We start from the raw sequence: 21,972 nt of genomic DNA on the forward strand, positions 1-21,972 counted from the left end.
CAAGCAATGATCACACGCACGGCACAGCGGACACACCAGGAACCACGGTGTTGGCCGTCGAATGGCGCTAGCTGCGCAGCATTTGTGCACCGCCGCCGTCAGTGTCAACCAGTTTGCCGTGGCATACGGAGCTCCATCACAGTCTTTAACACTGGTAGCATGCTGCGACAGCGTGGACGTGAACTGTATGTGCAGTTGACGGACTTTGAGCGAGGGCGTATAGTGGGCATGCGGGAGGCCGGGTGGACGTACCGCCGAATTGCTCAACACGTGGGGCGTGAGGTCTCCACAGTACATTGATGTTGTCGCCAGTGGTCGGCGGAAGGTGCACGTGCCCGTCGACCTGGGACCGGACCGCAGCGACGCACAGATGCATGCCAAGACCGTAGGATCCTACGCAGTGCCGTAGGGGACCGCACCGCCACTTCCCAGCAAATTAGGGACACTGTTGCTCCTGGGGTATCGGCGAGGACCATTCGCAACCGTCTCCATGAAGCTGGGCTACGGTCCCGCACACCGTTAGGCCGTCTTCCGCTCACGCCCCAACATCGTGCAGCCCGCCTCCAGTGGTGTCGCGACAGGCGTGAATGGAGGGACGAATGGAGACGTGTCGTCTTCAGCGGTGAGAGTCGCTTCTGCCTTGGTGCCAATGATGGTCGTATGCGTGTTTGGCGCCGTGCAGGTGAGCTCCACAATCAGGACTGCATACGACCGAGGCACACAGGGCCAACACCCGGCATCATGGTGTGGGGAGCGATCTCCTACACTGGCCGTACACCACTGGTGATCGTCGGGGGGACACTGAATAGTGCACGGTACATCCAAACCGTCATCGAACCCATCGTTCTACCATTCCTAGACCGGCAAGGGAACTTGCTGTTCCAACAGGACAATGCACGTCCGCATGTATCCCGTGCCACCCAACGTGCTCTAGAAGGTGTAAGTCAACTACCCTGGCCAACAAGATCTCCGGATCTGTCCCCCATTGAGCATGTTTGGGACTGGATGAAGCGTCGTCTCACGTGGTCTGCACGTCCAGCACGAACGCTGGTCCAACTGAGGCGCCAGGTGGAAATGACATGGCAAGCCGTTCCACAGGACTACATCCAGCATCTCTACGATCGTCTCCATGGGAGAATAGCAGCCTGCATTGCTGCGAAAGGTGGATATACACTGTACTAGTGCCGACATTGTGCATGCTCTGTTGCCTGTGTCTATGTGCCTGTGGTTCTGTCAGTGTGATCATGTGATGTATCTGACCCCAGGAATGTGTCAATAAAGTTTCCCCTTCCTGGGACAATGAATTCACGGTGTTCTTATTTCAATTTCCAGGAATGTAGGTTTCTGTGGAAATAGATTGGTCACTACGAAGAAGATTGTGTTGTTGTCAGCACTGGTTTTGTCTACTCTCATTCATGCTCTTCCCAACAGAAAGTGTGGCCATTCAGAGCATAATGACTTTCTTGTATCTTGTATATTATGACTGTTAGCTTACCAGTTACCTTTATTTATATGAATTCTGTCATTTGGCTTCCATCACATCTCTTGATTTCTCTCTTCATGGATAAACCTTAACTCATTAGTCAGTGAAAGTGTGCTGAATAAAGAAATAAACTCTAATCTTTGGGCTTCTGTCTAATCCCACAAATTCATGTTGGTGTATCTAGTGTGTGTGATTTTTGAAGTGAAATATACTGCAACTGATCTAAATGTTCAAAACAAGAAACAAACAAGCTTTACTGGGGATATGAAAGTGGTTTTTAGTGTCTTACATTGTAAGGGAAACCTACTTAATTTGTGTGGAAGGCATTAAATGGGCATCACAGAGCTTTTAGAAACTTAGAATGCCTTTAAAACATTAATATTGGACTATTTTCATATTTTAAGTAGTAGTAAATTTTTGATATTTTGAGATGTGTTTTTGATTTGTCATCTAAAAGTATTATTATTTGAAATTTTTTGTTATTTGATATGTGCATTTTTGTTATGTCATTTATAAGTATTATATTTTTCAGCTGTGATCAACGTGAGGAAGCCTTAAATGTGTGTGTGATAGCAGCACAGCAACAGCCTTTGCCAAGAACAGAAGGGGCTGAAAGAACAGCACGTATTCTTCTCACATTTGCCAAATGGCTACAGGAAGGTCACTCAGTAATGGACAACACTCGTGATTCCATATTGCAGTTACTAGCGTGTCAGCTGGGACCAATTCCAATTGGACCTCATGGTGTAGACCTACAAAGTAAGTGTTACTATGTCTTCAGTTGTGTGTGTGTGTGTGTGTGTGTGTGTGTGTGTGTGTGTGTGTAAGAGAGAATATGAGCATGTTACGATAAAGGACAAAACAGTCTTCTTTAGCAGCAGTTGCCAGGACAATGGAGCTGGGTAGATGTACAGCGTACCTCACTAAAATACAGACAAATTTAAATTAGGATTTCCCATCAATTGGTCTTCTACCAGAGGTCATTGTTGACACCCTGCTCTGCCAGTTTATTTAAGTAAACAGTCTTAATCTCAATATGTTGAAACAAAGTGCAAGATTGATGAGAGCCATAATTTACAAGGGGCTTCTCAGCAGCAGATATAATTAGCATCTTAAAACAATTGAAATCCACAGTTTGTAATGTGTTCTACATCTACAGCTACATCCACATCTATACTCCATGAGGCACCTGACGGTGTGTGGCAGAGGGTGCCTTGAGTACCTCAATCGGTTCTCCCTTCTATTCCAGTCTCGTATTGTTCGTGGAAAGAGAGATTGTCGGTATGCCTCTGTATGAGTCCTAATCTCTCTGATTTTATCCTCATGGTCTCTTCGCAAGATATACATAGGGAGGAGAAATATGCCGGCCGGAGTGGCCGGGCGCTACAGTTCGGAACCGCAGGTCTCAGGTTCGAATCCTGCCTCGGGCATGGATGCGTGTGATGTCCTTACGTTAGTTAGGTTTAAGTAGTTCTAAGTTCTAGGGGACTTCTGATCACAGCAGTTGAGTCCCATAGTGCTCAGAGCCATTTGAGGAGAAATATACTGCTTGACTCCTCGGTGAAGGTATGTTCTCGAAACTTCAACAAGAGCCCGTACCGAGCTACCGAGTGTCTTTCTTGCAGAGTATTCCACTGAAGTTTATCATCTCCATAATGCTTTCGCGATTACTAAATGATCCTGTAACCGGTGAGCAGTATTCAAGCAGTGGGCAAACAAGTGTACCTAAACCTACTTCCTTTGTTTTTGGACTGCGTTTCCTTAGGATTCTTCATATGAATCTATGAATCTCTGGCATCTGCTTTACCGATGATTAATCTGCTTCAGAATAGTAATAAAAGATTACAGTGTACTATCAAGATAGTGTCACTGTAAATATCACATTATAATTTTATCTGAATTCATCGAAAGAGTCAGTGCACATACTTAAGAGAATCCGATGCAATTGATACAATCATTAGCACAGATCATCCATGTAAGTGAATCAACGTCATAGAATTTGGATACATATCCTGCATGTTCAAAGTAATACATATGCTCTGAGATTTCTGGGATGAAGCCAGCCAGTCACTGCAATTTGATCTTGTGTTCATTGAAAAATGATACTGCAGGATGAATCAGATTCTTCTCTTACAAAGATTTTCACAGTAGAGTGCAAAAATCAACCAGAGAAATAGCAGCAGACTTGCACAGAGTCCAGCAGACATCCTCATTGTTGCCAGAACAAAATTTGCAGCCAGTCTTCATGTCCTAAGTGCTGTGTCCTGTGTGGGTATCTATCATCCCCCCTCCCTGCCATTTTTTAAAAGTCACAAAATAAATTCAAATGTACTTTAGTGTGAATACAGCGAACCCTTGGATAGAAAGAGAGGCATCTGCAACACTATATTTCTTCAGCAACACAGTGCACCTGCCCACATACGCCACATGGTACGAAACTGAATGACACATAATTTTGGTTTGTTTTGGTCTAAGGAATTTGTCTTATTACACATGGAATGTAATTGAAAGGATCTCCAATAAATCTTGACATTCTAATGTGATGCCACTAATTTTTGTCTATGACGAGTCATTATGTCGTGCATGCGCTCGCTTTGGACAGAAATTGGAGACTGCTTTATAGTGCAAGGGAGGAATACATTGAATGTATGTGCTTGTAGAGGTCCCTCATGAACTATGCAAGGGAGATTCCATGGTGACTCAAGTTACATTATGAAATCAGTTTTATTATGTTGACTTTTTATCAATCTACAAACCTATATTTCCTTTTGTAAATAATCATATTATATTCTGTTATTCGAGCAAAGATCTTGAATTAATATTTAAGCAGGGAAGAGCATTAAAATTATAGAACTAGAATGTAATTTATATTGTGACTCCTGTTACAAATTTGGGACATCCTATTGTTAATGTGCATTTTAAGTCGAAAGCGATCTCCAAATATTTGGAGTATGGATCTGGTCTTTATCACAGAAAATGTATATTTGGTTGTCTTTCAAATGACACAGTTACAGATTTCCAAAAATAGTTATTCCATATAAAATATTGTAGTATACTGTATTGCAAACAGCAGGTAACATGATGTTAGGCAACTCGTGTTACTTGCGTCTTATTGTTGGAAGCAGTATAGCATTATTTACCAAAAAAGATAAACTTAACATTAACATTTCACTTTTTAAACACTATGAAAAATTCTAAGAGCATGATGTAAAAAGTAAATCCAGTTAAAAGTCATAAAATTGAAAATTCCTCTTACATTGACATCATCAGGTGGATTAAATTTCTTTGTAATTTTGTTCTGCATGTACAGAATTTCATCCAATTCTGCAGGTCATTTCCAGTAGTGAGCAGCACACTCCATTGCACTCATTAGGTAAGAATTTCCAAAAATTACATGTACTTCTCCAGTGTAGAATTTACCAGTATATTCTACTTTGTACCAGTCTCCAGTTTTCACATTTTCTCTGGTTTGTTCAGTGTGACAATCTTCAGCAGGAAAATTCTTTGGAGATAACAAATATGTTTGTAGTACTCCTTTGTTGTTGTGAAAGCAATGAATGCGAACTCATTGCCCCTTGGCCACATGCAGCCACAACTAATGCAATAATCCATGTTCAGTGACAGCTATGACTAGCCATGGGAGCCTTGTACCCCTATTGGAGGATACCTTTCTATTCATTGAGAGGGATGGTCGTCTGCAGTGTCTTGTATGTCATAAAGTATTATGTATGTCATAAAGTATTTAATTCTGCTAAGAGGTACAATATACGATGATATTATACACATCTTCACTCAATGCTCTACGATCAGGTAGAAGGCTTTGCACGCAGAGAACTGGTAGCCAGACTTAAGAAAGACATACCAGGAGATGTAAGTTTAAAAATGGTTTCGTAATACGGAGGGTATCAAAACATGCAACATAGTTCGTGTTCTGTAATGCGTTTAGAATTTTCAGGTGAGTGAGAGTGGAGAAAACACTACTGAATTTGCAATTCGAGCAAGCTACAGGGTCGCTCACATCATTGCGACGAGTGGCAAGCAGTTTTCGGTGGGACCACTCGTAAAATCGTGCATGGTAGCAGTTGCTGAATGTTTGTTTCCAAGGGAGGTGCAGGCAATTGAAGGGGTTTGCCTGTCGAAATAATGTCTCGTCGAATCCTGGACAAGGCAGTGGATTTAGAGACACAGCTCTGGAAAAAGGCGGAGAGCTTTGTTGCGTTTTCGCTAGTGCATGACGAAAGCACTGACATATTGGGACTGTGGTCAGCTTGCAGTCTTTGTGTGTGGTGTCGACATGGAGCTGCAAGTAACTGAAGAACTCTTGGATGTGGCACCACTCGATTACACCGCAACAGGACGTGACATTTTTGAAGCTGTTTGTGACTCAGTGGACAACATGAATTTGCCGTGGGATAAGCTCCATTCTGTAGTGACAGACGGTGCACCACAAATGATAGGGCGTCGCCAAGATTTTCCTTCTCGTTTGAAAAATAAACTCGGGGACGAATTCGGGAAAGATATTTTGACTCGTCATTGTTTTATTCACCAAGAGGCATTGTGTGCTGAAACAGTAGAGCTAGGTGGCATAATGAAAGATGTCGTGAAGTGTATGAATTTTGTGCGGCGTCACGGTATGAATCATTGCCATTTCAAAGGATTCTTGAAAGATATGGAAGCGGAGTATGGGGATATACCTTACCGCAGTACAGTTCGTTGGTTGTCGGGGAAAAGTTCTTGATGTTTTCTTTACCATTCGTGAGGAAATATCCCTTTTTATTGAAATGAAAGGGGAAGAAATACATTGTCTGAAAGATACAAAATGGATATCAGACCTGGCTTTCATAGCTGACATAACTATGCGTCTGAATAATTTAAATCTGTCATTGCAGGGCAAAGGGCAGCTAATCATTCGCATGTATGACCAGATCAAAGTGTTCATGGAAAAGTTACGTTTATTTGAGGGGCAGATGAATAATGGACATTTAATATTCTTCAATTGTCTTGCTGCTTTAAAACTACCTGAAGGTACTACTTTCAGCGATTACCAAACAAAGTTAAAGCAGCTCATCACGTCATTTGAAACACGATTCAGAGACCTCACTAGTTTGGAAATGGAACTTAAGGTGTTCAGCACACCTTTTTCAGTTTCCCCTGATGACTTGTCATCGTCACTTCAATTGGAGATTATTGATTTGCAAAAATCAACTTTGTTGAAAGAGAGGTACTACAACACATTGGATTTGTCACGATGGTATCATTCATTACATCAAAAAACATTTACCAAGTTTCACAACAATGCCACTCAGATCATGTGCATGTTTGGATCTATGTATTGTTGTGAGCAGCTTTTCTCAGCAATGAAAAGAGTAAAAAGTAAGGAACGATCGTTCCTTCAGGATGCAACAATGAAGGCCATCCTCCGCATTAACGCTGCAAACACTTTGACGCGTGATATTTTCGATCTTGTAATGAAAAGAAAATGTCAAGCTACAGAGGCCCAATAAATTTAGTATGCAATTTCTTGTAAAACAGTTGTTTCTTTTTTATTTCCTGAACATCGTATTTCCTGGTGTAGCATGTCACCATGTCGTAGCAGCTAAGAGTATGAGGTTGTTGATCTTGTAAGACGCAGCTGGCACATCAAAACGCTTGCCTTGCCGCCTGCGTCAGCCAGCCGTGCCACGTGCCGGCCCACTTGAATGGTCACAGTGAGCGACACGGCCCCCTGGAGCAGGGAGTGCTCCGCAGCTCAAAATGGAGCCAACGAGCTGGAACAGTCTGCTTTAGGATGAAGACTATGCAGTACTTTGCAACAACAAACTGTGCTCGATAGCCCCCGCCCCCCCTCCCTCCTCCAGGGGTGGGGGCTCACCACTCTTTGGTGAGTTCATGCTTGGATACCCTGGGGCCCCAGCCTCTGCAGCACCTTTTCCATCCATGCTGCTTGTATGAAATCCTGCTATTCTTTTTCCCTCCCTTGGGGAACGTGTTTGGGATATTTTGGTAATGTGTTCATTTGCAGTAGTTGGACATCAGAAAAGTCCCTCCAATGTTTTTTCATTCATTCATTCTTTCTTTCTTTCTTCATCCTACATCTCATATCTTTCCTCTGCTTAGGGTTTGAGGTTTATCTTTGTTTATTCTTTTTTCGTGTGCGCTCCTGAAGGCTGGCCCACACATCTGATGCATAAAAGGTGACTTGGTAACACATAATCCCCAGCCCTGGGTAGACAGGTAGGGTTCACACAGGCAGGGGTGATTGCCTGAGCTGTTACCATCCCAAATTGCCAATTAGTCCCTCTGTCAGGAGTTCGGAAGTTGTGACCTCCGGAGTGAGCAGTCTCCTAAGGCAGGTGAACCCCACTCTGAGGGGAGCCCAGAGTTGGAAGCAGCACACCATTGGAGACGCTGGCAGTCGTGGGGGATTTTCACGTGATGAGCCAATCACCAACTCAGCCTACGTCTGCAAAATGAAGATAGAATGAGGCTAAAGATTCCAAGACTCTCCCAGCTGCACCTCGGTTCCTCATGTTATTACATACTGAAGGAGGTCAGTCCTTTGCTATGGTTAATCCATTTATTATTCGGACACATGTTGATGAAATTGCCACCCCTTTGAAGTCATGCTGTTATTTATGCAATGACACTTGGCTTTTGGAGACTAATTGTGATTCTGAGGCGTAACAATTGCTTGCAGGTTAGCATCTCCATTGCTACCCTGTTCATGTCAAGCCCCATCGAATACTGAATTCTTCCCATGGTGTTATTTACACTAGGCTCTTCAATGGCCTGACTGAGGGAGAAAACCACACTCACCTCTTTTTCAGTGCAACACTGCAGTCGATAGGGTGATGAAAAAGGTTGATGCATCCTTCGTGCCTACACACACCCTTTTTTTCTTGTTTGACAGAGTAGCAAAGATCAGAGCAGACTATGATGCTGTCACGGTCCAACTGTACGTTCCATCTCCCCCAGGGGCTTGCCACTCTTCGGTGGGTTCGTGCTTGGCTACCATGGGACCCCAGCCTATGCAGAATTTTTTCCCTTCTGTTCTGCATGTCTATCCTCGTGCTATTCTTTTTCCCCTCCCTTGGGGAACATGTCAGGGGTATTATTGGAAATGTTCTGCATTCCGTCGCTGACTTAAGAACAGTCTCACTTGTTTTATGCTCACTTTTCCTTCCTTTGTTTCCCTTCTCTCACTCCGCCTCTTTGGCGTATGAGGTTCCTCTTTTTCTTCTTCCACCCTGTGTGCTCCTGTAGGTCGACCCACATGTATGACGTGTAACAGGTGACTGGGTAATGCGTAGTTCCCAGCCAAGGGTCAACAGCTAGGATTTGCACGTACCCCCTGGTACAGGCCAGGCCCAGGCAGGGGTGATTGCCTGAGCTGTAACATTCCCAAATTGACAATTGGTCCCTCTGTCAGGTGTTCAGGAGGTGTGACCTGAGGTGGTGGTGGTTTTTTTTAAAATACTCCGCAAGCTACCCAACGGTGTGTGGCGGAGGGCATTTTACGTGCCACTGTCATTATCTCCCTTTCCTGCTCCAGTCGCGTATGGTTCGCGGGAAGAACGACTGTCTGAAAGCCTCTGTGCGCGCTCTAATCTCTCTAATTTTACATTCGTGATCTCCTCGGGAGGTATAAGTAGGGGGAAGCAATATATTCGATACCTCATCCAGAAACGCACCCTCTCGAAACCTGGCGAGCAAGCTACACCGCGATGCAGAGCGCCTCTCTTGCAGAGTCTGCCACTTGAGTTTGTTAAACATCTCCGTAACGCTATCACGGTTACCAAATAACCCTGTGACGAAACGCGCCGCTCTTCTTTGGATCTTCTCTATCTCCTCCGTCAACCCGATCTGGTACGGAATAATCACCTAAGGCGAGTGCACCCCCTTGTGAAAGGGCCTCCCAGATGGAAGGAGTGTGCAATCGGAGACACTGCCAATCATGGGGAATTTTCTCACGATGAGTCAATCTTCCCACTCAGCGTCTACAAAATGCAAACGTAATGAGGCTAATGATTCAAAGACCCTTCCTGCTGCACCACGGTTCCTTGTGGTCTCACGTACAGAAGACGGTCAGTCCTTCGCCACAGTGAATCTGCTGATTCTTTAGAAAGGTGCTGATGCAATTGCAGGCCATGTGAAATCCTGCTCTCATATACGGAATGTCACTTTGCTATTGGAGACAACTTGTGGCACTCAAGCACGACAACTGCTAGCTGCCTTGCTTCTCCACGGCTACCCTGTTTGTGTCGAGGCCCAGAGAACTTAGAATTCTACCCAGGCTGCTCGATGGTCTAACCGAAGCTGAAATCCAGCCTTACCTCTCTGATAAGGGTGTCATTGCCGTTCATCGTGTAATGAAAAAGGTTGATTCCTCCTTAGTGCCCACCCACACTCTCTTTCTTACCTTTGATAGAGTCGTGCTTCCATCCAAGATCAATGCAGGCTATGAAATTATCACAGTCTGGCCATACATTCCCAACCTGATGCGCTGCTACCAGTGTCATTGTTTCAACCACACTAGAATGTCTTGTCAACACCAAGCCAAATGTGTCACCTGTGGTAGGGATGCACACAAGGGCAACTGTCCCTCCAGCCAAACACCACCCGAGTCTTCCTCTAACTGGAAGGGCTCGGAGAAGTCCACCAAAGGCAAACAATCTTCTCCTTCGCCAACTTGAAGATCCTCTTTGATGGTGTAACCATGTGGTACCCTAGCGTGACCAGCCTCTGTATCCCTGGTGCGCAACACCAACCGTTTTTCAACGTTGGACTCCACAGCCCGCCTGCACAAGCATGCCGATGCTTCTGTGGCCCCATGGAGCAGGATCCTCCTGCTTTTGTGCCATGTAGTGGCGACTCTATACTGGCTGTCACTCAGAGGCTGCAGAGTTGACACTCCTACGTCTCTTCCTAATCATGACTGTCCTCCAATGGAATGTTAGTGGCCTTTGGTCCCACAAGGAGGCTTTACGGCTGCTTTTAGCATCGCAGCATCCCTCTTTGTACTCCGTCTTCAGGAAACAAAATTGCGCCCTCACAACCACTTTGAGCTTTCACATTACTTCCCGATTTGTTTTGACCTTCCCCCTGAGGTTGGCATCCATCTCATGGGTGTGTCACGCTGCTCATCTATCTGACTTTCCCTCTGACCATTTATGTCCCTCCATCATTTGATGTCACCAGGGCAGACTTCGTTCAGCTTATTGGGCAGCTGCCTCCTCCATTTTTGCTACTCGGTGACTTAAATGTGTACCATGCCCTGTGGGGTTCTCCCAGGACCTGTCAAAGAGGTGCCCTCTTGGCTGAACTTCTTGACAAACTTAACCTCTTCTACCACTGGAGCACCCACTTTCCTTTGCGACTCCTCGCACACCTATTCTCATTTGGACCTATCCTTTTGCACTGCCCAGCCATGAGTGCTGCTTCTGACACCTACTCAAGCAACCATTTCCTGTGTGCACTCCGTTTGCTGAATCCTACTCCATCTGCATGCAAGCCCAAATGGCAGCTTACTGAGGCTGACTGGCAGCTTTACTCCTCCCTGGTGACCTTTGAAGAACACAATTTCCCCAGTTGCTATGACGAGGTGAACTATCTCACCAACGTTATCTTCACTGCTGCAGAATGTTCCATTCCTCACACTTTCTCTTTACCATGTTGTCTCCCTGTCCCTTGGCGTGCTGCAATGCAATTCACGCACGTAGCCATGCTCTCCACGCTTTAACAGTCATCCTTCGGTGGCAAACTGCATTCATTATAAACAGATGCATGCAAAGTGTTGTTGCGTTATTCAGGATAGCAAATGAGCTAGCTGGATTTCCTTCACTAGTTCTTTTAACAGTTCCACACCTTCCTCTGTCGTGTGGGCCTACCTCTGACGGCTCTCTGGGACCAAGATCCATTCCCCCATTTCCGGCCTCACGGTAGTAGACTATGTTATTGTGGACCCTATTGTTATCTCCAACACCTTGGGCCACCATTTTGCGGACGTTTTGAGCTATTCCCACTGTCACCTTGCCTTCCTCCAGTGGAAATGAGTGGAGGAGGCTCAGGTGATATCTGTCCCTTCTCCAAATTGTGGTAGCTACAGTGCCGCTTGTACTATGGGGGAGCTCGATCATGCTCTCAGTTCATCCCGATCTTCCACCACAGGGCCGGACGCCATCCACATTCAGATGTTGCAGTACCTTTCTCTTGCGGACAAGCACTTTCTGCTTGACACGTACAACCGCATCTGGGCAGAGGACACATTTCCCAAATGCTGGTGTGAAGCCACCATAATACCCATACCTAAGCCCAGTAAGGACAAAAACGTTACTTCTAGCTACCACCCCATCTCTCCTATCAGCTGAGTTTGGAAGGTGATGAAACACATGACTCGTGCTTCGCTGGTATGGTGGCTCAAGTCTTGCAAATTACTGACCAATGCACAGTGTGGATTTCAAGCACGGCATTCTGCAGTTGACCATCTCGTTACTTTGTCCACCCATGTCATGAATGACTTTCTGCAGAAATCCCAGACTGTGGCCGTGTTTTTCGATTTGGAGAAGACCTACAACACCTGCTGGGGAACAGGTATCCTCCGTACTCTTTACACGTGGGGCTTCCGTGCCCACCTGCCGTTTCCTTCAGTCATTTTTAAAAGATTGAGTTTTCAGGGTGTGCTTGGGTTCTGCCTTGTTGGACACCTTTATCCAGTAAAACTGTGTGCCTCAGGGTTCCATCCTGAGTGTCATCCTCTCCACTATTGCCATTAACCCTATCATGGCCTGTCTCCCACCGGGCATCTCTGGCTCCCCTTTTGTTGACAATTTTGCCATCTATTGCAGTTCTCCACTGACATGTCTCACTGAGTGGCATCTTCAGCGATGTCTTGATCGTCTTTCCTCCTGGAGCATTGACAATGGCTTTCACTTTTCCACTGACAAGACTGTGTGTATGAATTTCCGGCAATACAAGTGATTTCTCCCACCATCTTTACATGTTCGGCCTGTTGCACTTCTGTTCGTTGAAACTACGAAATTCCTGGGGCTCATGCTAGATAAGAAACTCTCTTGGTCCTCCTATGTCTCTTACCTGGCAGTTCCTCAATGTCCTACATGTCCTCAATGGTGCTTCCTGGGTGCCGATTGAACCACCCTCCTGTTTGTACCACATACCGTCATACTTAAATATTGCCAGTACAAGGGCACAGGTTACCTATATAGGGCACCCACAGACACGCTCCCTCTGTCAATCTGTGGAGCATCTACGCGTGGAATGCCCGCGCAGGCGCCCTGTGCAACTTCCGCGGGAACGCACTGAAGGTGACAACCTTCTGCCTCTTCTCAGTGAGATAGTGGGAGGTGCTGCCCACCGAACCCCTGAGAGAACTGACGAATCGACCCCGTCAGGAGAGGTGAAAACTGTACCTAGTACATCTGTTGACAGCCCTATTGAGATTGTCTCGGACCAGACGCCCGTAGTGGCAGTACCGCCGGCGGTGCCTAGTGCGCCTGCGGTGGCCAGTGATGTTGTCACTGTAGAACAGATGGAGGTAGTTCTTCCTACCCCACCCCCTCCAGCAGATGACCATGTGGACGCTAAGTCCCCCTGGCGTCGTCACAGGCGCAAGAAGGCAAGCCAAGAACAGCAGGCGGAGGAGGAGGGTGTAATACGTCCCCCTTCCTGAGAGCAGCAGTGAGGCTGAATGTCAGGCCTCATCAGTTACACACTCTGTTTCCGCTGACCGCTCGGATGGTATGCGGAAAACTGCTCGCCAGTTAGAGGCGCTTATTAGTTCATCACGAGATCGGGGAGCAGTCCCTGCAAAGCGTAAAAATGAACAGGGTGGCGAGCAGCCACTGCAGCGCACTCGCACCCTCTCACATATCGCTGCGACTGAGCCGTCTGCGCCGCCTGGTTCGGACTATCCCGCCGATGGGGGAGGATTGAACTGGGCTGACGACAAAATGCCTGATTGAGTGGGCTCGTTCCCACATGAGCTGTCTGGTATTTGTCTTTAACATCCGGGGTGATGTAGCAGGATTACAGTTTCGATATTTACACACCTGCTTACATACGACCATGACCTCATCTGATGTTACTTTCTCTGTGTTGCTTTCTTATGCCTGCAATTGACCGTCAGCTGGGAGCCCTCTCCCTTTTAACAGTAAATATCAACTCCATCTCCAACCCAGTAAAATTACGCTCTCTGAAGGACTTTCTGCACCTTGGTGCATTTGATGTGGTTTTTCTCCGTGAGGTTTGTGCCCCCTTTCTCTCTGACCTGGTTGGTTATGAGGCACTATATAACATCGACCCTGACGCCAGGCGGGGCACTGCTTTGCTATACAGATCAGAGTTAACTCCATCCGATGTTACAAAACTACCCAATGGTCACGTTCTTGCACGTATCATTCGGGATGTACTTTTTATTAACGTCTATGCTCCTTCAGGAGCTAATCACAGGCATGACAGAACAACACTTTTTACGTCAGATATCACCCTTTTCTTGACAGCTCGTCGTCTTATTGTGTTTGGCGGAGATTTCAACTGTGTGGTAGCCGATGCTGATCAGGTCCCAACGCCCATGAGGTGTGAAGCACTCGCTTCACTCCTTCAGGAGGCTGACCTTAATGATACGTCACGCCACTTTCATCCCTCCTACACACAATTTACTCACATATACCCCACTGGGGCAAGCCGTATTGACCGTGTTTATGTCTCTGCTGGTTTGATTCTTGCCTTTTGTGCCATCCAAGTCATTCCCGTGGCCTTTAGTGACCACTGTGCATACTCTTGCTCCTTGCATATCACGGGTCCAACCCCGGTTCCTCGGGGCACCTATTGGAAGATGAATACACTTCATCTCCCAACGCCCGAACTTCGCACTCTTGTCACGAAAACATGGCGGGATTGCATCGCTACTGCATCGAAGTACCCTACCACTGTGGTTTGGTGGCTCCGCTGTGTGAAGCTGCGGTTGCGACGTGTTCTCCATCAACATAGTCGCTAAGTCGCACACTGGAAGCGTAGCACATTAGACTTCTATCAGCAATGTCTAAATGATGCACTAACCCTTCCTGCTGACTGGTATGACCAGCTACGCATGCGCCTCAACAAAATTAAAGCGACAATCCTTCGCTTCTCTCTGGAGAAGACCGAGGGGATGGTGGTGAGGTGCCGTTCCGCATCCCTGATTGAGAGCGAGAGGCCATCCATCCATCACCTAGCCTCTGAAAGGAATCATGCAAAGAAGAATACCATTCTACGCCTTAAAACAGACAATGGTACGCACCTCACAGACCATCGTGAAGTCCTCAAACACCTAACAGACCATTATATGCACCTCTTCCAGGATGTTGAGGTAGACGTCGCTGCCCAATGAGCACTTATCGGTGGGGTCCCGACTTCATTGGATAGTCGAGACCGCGACTGTTTGACCGAGCCACTCACACTCGCTGACCTCACATCTGTCCTCCGTGCCTGTCCAGGACAAAAATCACCTGGCCCCGACGGTCTCCCTTATGAATTCTACCAACAATTTTGGGACCTGTTAGGAGACTGCTTCTGCAAAATGTGCGAGGAGATTTTTGCTGGTTGCGAGCTACCCGCCAATTTTCTAGCTGGACGTATTGCCCTTATTCCAAAGGTCACAGGTCACTGTTGGTGGCACGAAGTGTGGCTTCACGTCTTAAACAGGTAATGAATAAGGTACTTTGTCTCACTCAATCATGTGGCTTCTATATACCGTGATGCTGTCTTATTCACCACCGACGCTCGAACCCCGGCTGCAATTCTTTCCCTAGATTTCGCCGGTGCCTTCGATAGGGTCTCCCATCCTTACCTGCTGGCTGTTATGTCGCGGATGTGTTTCGGGGAGCGCTTCATAAGAGTCATCCGACACTTCCTGGATGGAGCAAATTCCACAATTGTTGTGAACGGCTGCAGATCACGACCAATTCCCATCAGATGATCAGTTCGACAAGGGTGTCCCTTGTCAATGTATTTGTTCGCTTTGGCGCTGGACCCCATGCTGCGTGACATCGGACGGATGGTCGATGGTGTCGCTTTCCCAGGTGTCACCTTCCGCAGTGCGGCATACGCGAATGATGTCGGTGTGTTTGTAGCAAATGCCAGGGACATCGATTCAGTTCAGAGTCCTCAACGTTTATGAATGAGCATCTGGTGCCTTGTTAAATTCCAACAAAACGGTGCTAATCCCGCTAGGACCACGATCATTGACCATCGAACGCCCATGGTACCGGATTGTGGGGGAACAACGTATCTTGGGCCTTGAGGTGACTGCCTGTCCGCAGCGCATGTTAACACTCACGTGGAGGCGGATTCTCACGCGCATCAGAGGACTTTGCGTGAGTCACGCTGATTGACGACTCGACCTCCATCAACGAATCCAACTGATTAATACTTACATCCTATCACAGGCATGGTATGTAGCACAACTCCTTACGCTACCAAAACAAACCGGCAGAGCCATCTTACAAATAGTATATTGGCTACTGTGGCGGCATGCAATATTCAAAGTTGATGCGCAGACTTGTACACTGCCAAAGGACGATGGTGGCCTTGGACTCATTGACTTTCCCCGCAAATGTACGGCACTCCTGATTCACCGTATCGCCACTTAGTGTGAGATTGACCCAGGTGGGACAACAGTGGTGCTTTTCGACCGTTATTGCCCACAATCGGCGCGTGCACCAGTATGTTTGACACATATTCCGTTCCGGATGACGACAGTCAAGGACTATTACCTCAATCAAAGTTACGTCCTCACAGTGGCCACTGACAAGGCACGAACGTCGAAGCGCCTTTACCATGCACTCAGAAGCCAGCCGACACCACATAAATTGGAGGACAGATGACCGTCGGTCATCTGGCACCAAGCTTGGGCCAATATCAACCACCCATCCCTTCCCACGGAAGTTTCAGCGCTATGGTATCGCGTCGTAAACAATTTAATACCCACTAATCATCACCTGGCGGCCATCCACCTACAGCGCTCGGCTGCTTGCGGCCGATGTGGTGACGTAGACACCAGAGAGCGTCGTCTCTTATGCCCTCATGTCACAGAAGTGTGGGACCTTGCACGTGTGCTATTAGCGCTGATCGGTGGGACCACACCGGACAATGTGTCAATCGACTGGTTCCTCACCCCTGACATTCAGACCAACCCCCGAACACGACATAACGCAATGGTGTGGCTCTTGGGCCACACCATTTTCACGATCTATGACCTTTGCCTCACCGATGCTGTCTCTTTCATGGACTACCTTTGGAGCCAGCACCGCCTGGCGGAATCTGACCGGAAATATACCATTACTTTTGCAAGGTTTCTTAAAGTGGCAATGGTTCATGGTTATCAAAAGGTGTTCCGGGCTGACTAAGGCACCTCGTACAAGAATTGCCTGAGTGTATCTCTGGATCTTTGTCACTCGGACTTTCACACTACCCTTGACTTGCCTATACCCCAGATTTGACATTGGCCTTCTAGGCATGACTAGAGTAGACTGTTCTATGATACTGATAATATGGAAATTGGTAACATGGAAATAGTGTGAACATTGTATGAAAACTTATTGGAAAATTGGAAAACACGTAATCTATCTTAGAGGATTATTACTTCGTTAATTCTATGGACGATGGGATTATCTCGCCAGTTTCGTTTTCATTTGAGTGTGCTGCCGTCCCTATTTTTTATTTTGCCTTTATTTCTTTCTTTTTAGTTTCTAAAATCATCACTTGCTTCACACCTGCAGAGGGAGGTCTGTTTCTGAGTAATATGTCATCGCCCCCTGAGGCATAGCAGAGTATGCCTCCGCTTTTATTTTCAGTTTATGGCAATAAGTCTTGCTACTAACAGCACCCTGCTTTACGTGCTGCGTCGACACTAGAGGATGGCGGCATTTTTGCATTTTTGGAGAGGAAAATGTAGGGCGATAGGGGAGGTAGGAGGACCCCCCCCCCCCCCAATTTGTGACATCCATTTGGCCACAGGTGCCTTTCACGCCAGCCCAGTTGAGAGCCTGTATGCTGAACTGCCAATGTCCCACAGCCATTACTTTCTCCTCAGCAGGTATGCATGCCTATTTGTCTGCTATGCATGGCCGACCATCCTATGCCTCCTTCTTTGATGATTCCTTTGATCCTCAGTGTGGGGCTCGTCCTTCTTTGCAGTACGTGCACCTTTGCCGGTGGGTGTGAACCCTTCGCCACCTTGGCTTTGTGAAGCAGCCAATGTTAACCTTGGTCTTCATTCACTTCCTAAGGACAGTACTCCAGCCTCGGTTATCGCTGTCAGTTTTACGACCTTCACGTGGAACTTTGCAATTGTACCTTTGTATACACTGATGGTTCTCGGACTGACCGTGGGTTCAGGTGTGCCTTTGTCATTGGCACCCATGTCTTTAGACATCGGTTTCTGGCACACCCATCACTATTTGCAGCAGCGCTTTTCATCTTGTATCAGGCCATGGAGTACATCTGATGACACAGCCTGTTTCAATTGTGTCCTCTGCTCAGACTCACTCAGTGCCCTTCCACAGTCTGTGTGTGCTGTACACTGCCCATCCCTCAGTACAGCGGGTCCAGGAATACTGTCAGCTGCTCACTCTTGGTCAAGCTATGTGATGTTTCTGTGGGTTCCTGGTCATGTTGGTCTGCCAGGAAACGAAGCTGCTGACACTGCTGCCAAGCCTGCAGTCCACGTACGTCAGTCCGCAAGTACCTATATTCCCTTGAATGATCTCTGTGTTGCCATCAGTCATGAGGTGGTGTCCCTTTGGCATCGCCAATCGTCCTCCCTTCTTGGGAATAAGCTGCTGCTTGTTAAGCCTCTCCCAGCGGTGTGGATGATCTCTTCTCGGCCCATCCACCGGGAGGAGGTTATTTTAACTCGGCTGCGTATTGGGCACTGCCTTTTTAGGCATCATCATTTGCTAAGTGGCGCTACCCCACCACTTCGTACACTACTGTCCACCACTTCCTGGTTGAATGTCCATGTTTTTGACCTTTTACTTTCCCGTCTGGATTTGGTGTCTGAGTTATCGGCTGTTTTAGCAAATGATGCATGGGCTGTTGACCGCGTTTTATTTTCTATCCATTCTAGCAATATGGCGGAGGCTATTTAAGTTTTAGTTTTGGACTTCAGATTCTCTATGGTGTCTTTTTTAGCCCTTTTTCTGCATGCCTGTTTTTAGCTGTCTTCTATATGTTAGTTCTGAGTGATGTATAGTCGTTTTTTAACTCCTCTCTGTCTTAGAGTTCTATAGTTTTGACTTTGGCACAAATGACCAGAGTTCTTCTTGCGCCCCAAAACAAAACAAACATATGTTCCAAACCTGATGCGCTGCGACAATTGGATGTCCTGTCAAAACCTGGCCAATTGTTCTTCTTGTGATAGGGATGCTCACAAGGATGATTGCCCATCACCTTCTCCCAGCTGTATCAGTTGCAGTGGTGACCATACAGCTTCCTCTCTAGTATGTCCTGTGTATACTGATGAGCAAGCTGTACAGGAGGCCAGGAAAAGGAAAAAGTGCCTTATCCTATCACTTGCAAGTTGTTCTCTAATTGGAAGCCTTGCATTTTACCATCTGGCACTTACAGTACCATTTGTACTACACCTTGCTCCATGGAGGACATGACCAAACTGACTTTAAACCTCAAATTCAGCACCTTGGTTATAAGATCACCCAATGCTGCGGTAGCATCCCTGTCTCCTCCTCCTCGAGTGTGCTGCAAGCCACCAAATTTTTGCCTATGACCCTACTCAACTGGCGGGCTGGAAATGACAGAAGGAATATTCCCACTAAGACATTTTGTGTCCTTCCAGCCAACAAACACCTGAATCTTCATCTGCCAACCTCAAAGGTTCTGAGAAACCACACAAAGGCAAAGGGTCTTCGACAGTTGCCATGTGATAGATACCTTCACCAAGCCGATCTTCATTTCACTGGTGCGCACCATTTCACTGGTGCGCACCGCCAACCATTTCTCTGCCCTGGAATCTGCTGGAAAACCCAGTGTAAATGCCAGTGCCTCAGTAGATCTCATGGAGCAGGATCCTCTAGCCTCTCCTGTGAAGAATTCCTCCGTCCCTCCAGCCAAACACCACCCGAGTCTTCCTCTAACTGGAAGGGCTCAGAGAAGTCCACCATCTTTTCTCTTTGTACCACCTACATCCCTCCATCATTTGGTGTCACCAGGGCATGCTTCCTTCAGCTTATTGGGCAACTCCCTCACCCCTTTTCACTGCTCAATGACTTTAATGCACACCACACCTTTGTTGCTCTCCCAGAACCTATCTAAGAGTTGCCCTCTTGGCTGACCTTCTCAATCAACTCAACTTTATCTGCCTTAACACTGGAACACCCACTTTCCTTTCAGACTCCATGCACACCTATTACTGTTTAGACCTCTCATTCTGCACTGCCCTACCCCACCTATGTGTAAATCCTACTGGCAGCTTTCTAAGGCCAACTGGAGGCTTTACTCTTCCCTGACAACCTTATCCTACTGGCAGCTTTCTAAGGCCAACTGGAGGCTTTACTCTTCCCTGACAACCTTCGATGAAAATCATTTCCCCAGTTGTGGTGGCCAGGTAGAATACCTTACAAAAGTTATCCTTACCACCACAGAACATTCCGTTCATTGCACTTCATCTTTACCGCACCGTGTCCCGGTTCCTTGCTGGTCTAACGCGTGTCATGGTCCAATTCACGCCCGAAGATGTGCACTCAAAGTTTTTAACAGTCAGCCTATGGTGGCAAACTGCACTCATTATTGACAGTTGCATGTGCAATGTCATTGCATTCTTTGTGATAGCAAAAAAGCTAGCTGTATTTCATTTACTAGTTCTATGTTGCAGAGATTTCAAACTCCATCCACTATCGCCCTGCCCTCCTCCGTCAGGAATGAATGGAGGAAGCCTGGGTGATACCTTTCTCCTCTCAGAATCATGAATTCTACAACGCTGCCATGACTGCGGGAGCTCGATTACACTCTCACTTTCTCACAGTCTTCTGCCCCAGGGTTGGTCAGTATTCACATTCAGCACCTTTCTCTTGTGGGCAAGTACTTTCTCTTTCATATGTACAATTGCATCTTGGCAGCTGGCACTTTTCCCAGACGCTGGAGTGAAGCCATTGTCATATCCTTACCTAAGCACAGTAAGGACAAACACCTTCCTTCGAGCTACCGTCCTGTTTCTCTCACCAGCTGTTTTTGCAAGGTGATGGAACGTATGATTCGTGTCAGGTTGGTATGTTGGCTCAAATCTTGCAATCTAGTTACCACTGCTCAACGTGAATTTTGAGTGCACTGTTCTTCAGCTGACCATCTCGTCACGTTGTCAACCCATGTCATGAATGGTTTTATGCAGAAGCACCACACTGTGGCAGTGTTTTTGTTTTGGTGAGAACCTAAGACACCTGCTGGAGAACTGGTATCCTCTGTACTTTCTACATGTGGGATTTCAAGGCCGCCTGTCCCGTTTCCTTCAGGAATTTGTAAAAGATCGCGTTTTGAAGGTATGTGTGGATTCTGCCTTGTCGGACACCTTCATCCAGGAAAATGGCGTGCCTCAGGGTTCTGTCCTGAGCTTCATCCTCTTTGCTATCGCCATGAACCCTATTATGGCCTGACTCCCACCGGGCATCCCTGGCTCCCTTTTCATTAACAATTTTGTGATCTATTGCAGTTACTGACTTGTCTCCTTGAGTGGCATCTTCAGTGATGTCTCTATTGTCTTTACTTGTGGAGAATCAACAATGGCTTTTGCTTTTCCACAAACAAAACCGGTTGTATGAATTTCTGGTGCCGCAGTGAGTTTCTTCCACTGATTTTACATCTTGGGCCTGTTGCTCTTCCATGTTACATGCTCCGTCAGTGTCCTGTGTGTCCTCAGTTGAAGTGGATCAGAACACCCTCCTCTGTTTGCACTTTCCCTGTTCCATTCGAAACTAGACTATGGGCTTTTCTTTTATGCATCTATGACTCTGTCCATCTTGCGCCATCCACCATTATGGCATCTGTTTGGCCACTGGCACCTTTTAGACTAACCCAGTTGACAGTCTGTGTGCAGAAGCTGCTGAACTACCGAAGTCATACCACCGTGATGTTCTCCTCAGTTGATATGCCTACAGAGTGTCTGCCAAGTCAGGCCACCTATCCTATACCTACTCCTTTGATGACTCCTTTGACTACCAGTATGGAGTGTGTCCCTCTTCTGTTACTTCCTGGAGTTCGCTTTCGGCTACTGCTCCGGCAGCTTAACTTCATGCTACCTGCCACTTTACCCCGAGGGGTGTGAACCCTTCAGTACCTTGGCTTTGTGCAGTGGTCCGTGGTCTGTGTTCGCCCTGGACTGTATTTGCTTCCTAAGTACACTATTCCAGATTAAATCTATTGCTGTATGTTTCTCAACTTTCGCACACCACTTAGTGATAGCATCTTCGTGTACACTGATGGCTCTT

At 46.8% G+C, this 21,972-nt stretch overlaps 1 protein-coding gene across 1 annotated transcript in view; it reads left to right on the forward strand.

The window, feature by feature from the left end:
• Nucleotides 1-21,972, forward strand: part of LOC126175920 (serine/threonine-protein kinase SMG1) — a 383,335-nt gene that overhangs the window by 207,651 nt on the left and 153,712 nt on the right. Inside the window, exon 26 of the mRNA XM_049922990.1 lies at nt 2,016-2,242. Within this exon, the coding sequence (XP_049778947.1) occupies nt 2,016-2,242 (227 nt within the window). The remainder of the gene's footprint in view (nt 1-2,015; nt 2,243-21,972) is intronic.

The sequence above is a fragment of the Schistocerca cancellata genome, chromosome 3 (assembly GCF_023864275.1).
Source record: "Schistocerca cancellata isolate TAMUIC-IGC-003103 chromosome 3, iqSchCanc2.1, whole genome shotgun sequence".
Taxonomy (NCBI): domain Eukaryota; kingdom Metazoa; phylum Arthropoda; class Insecta; order Orthoptera; family Acrididae; genus Schistocerca; species Schistocerca cancellata.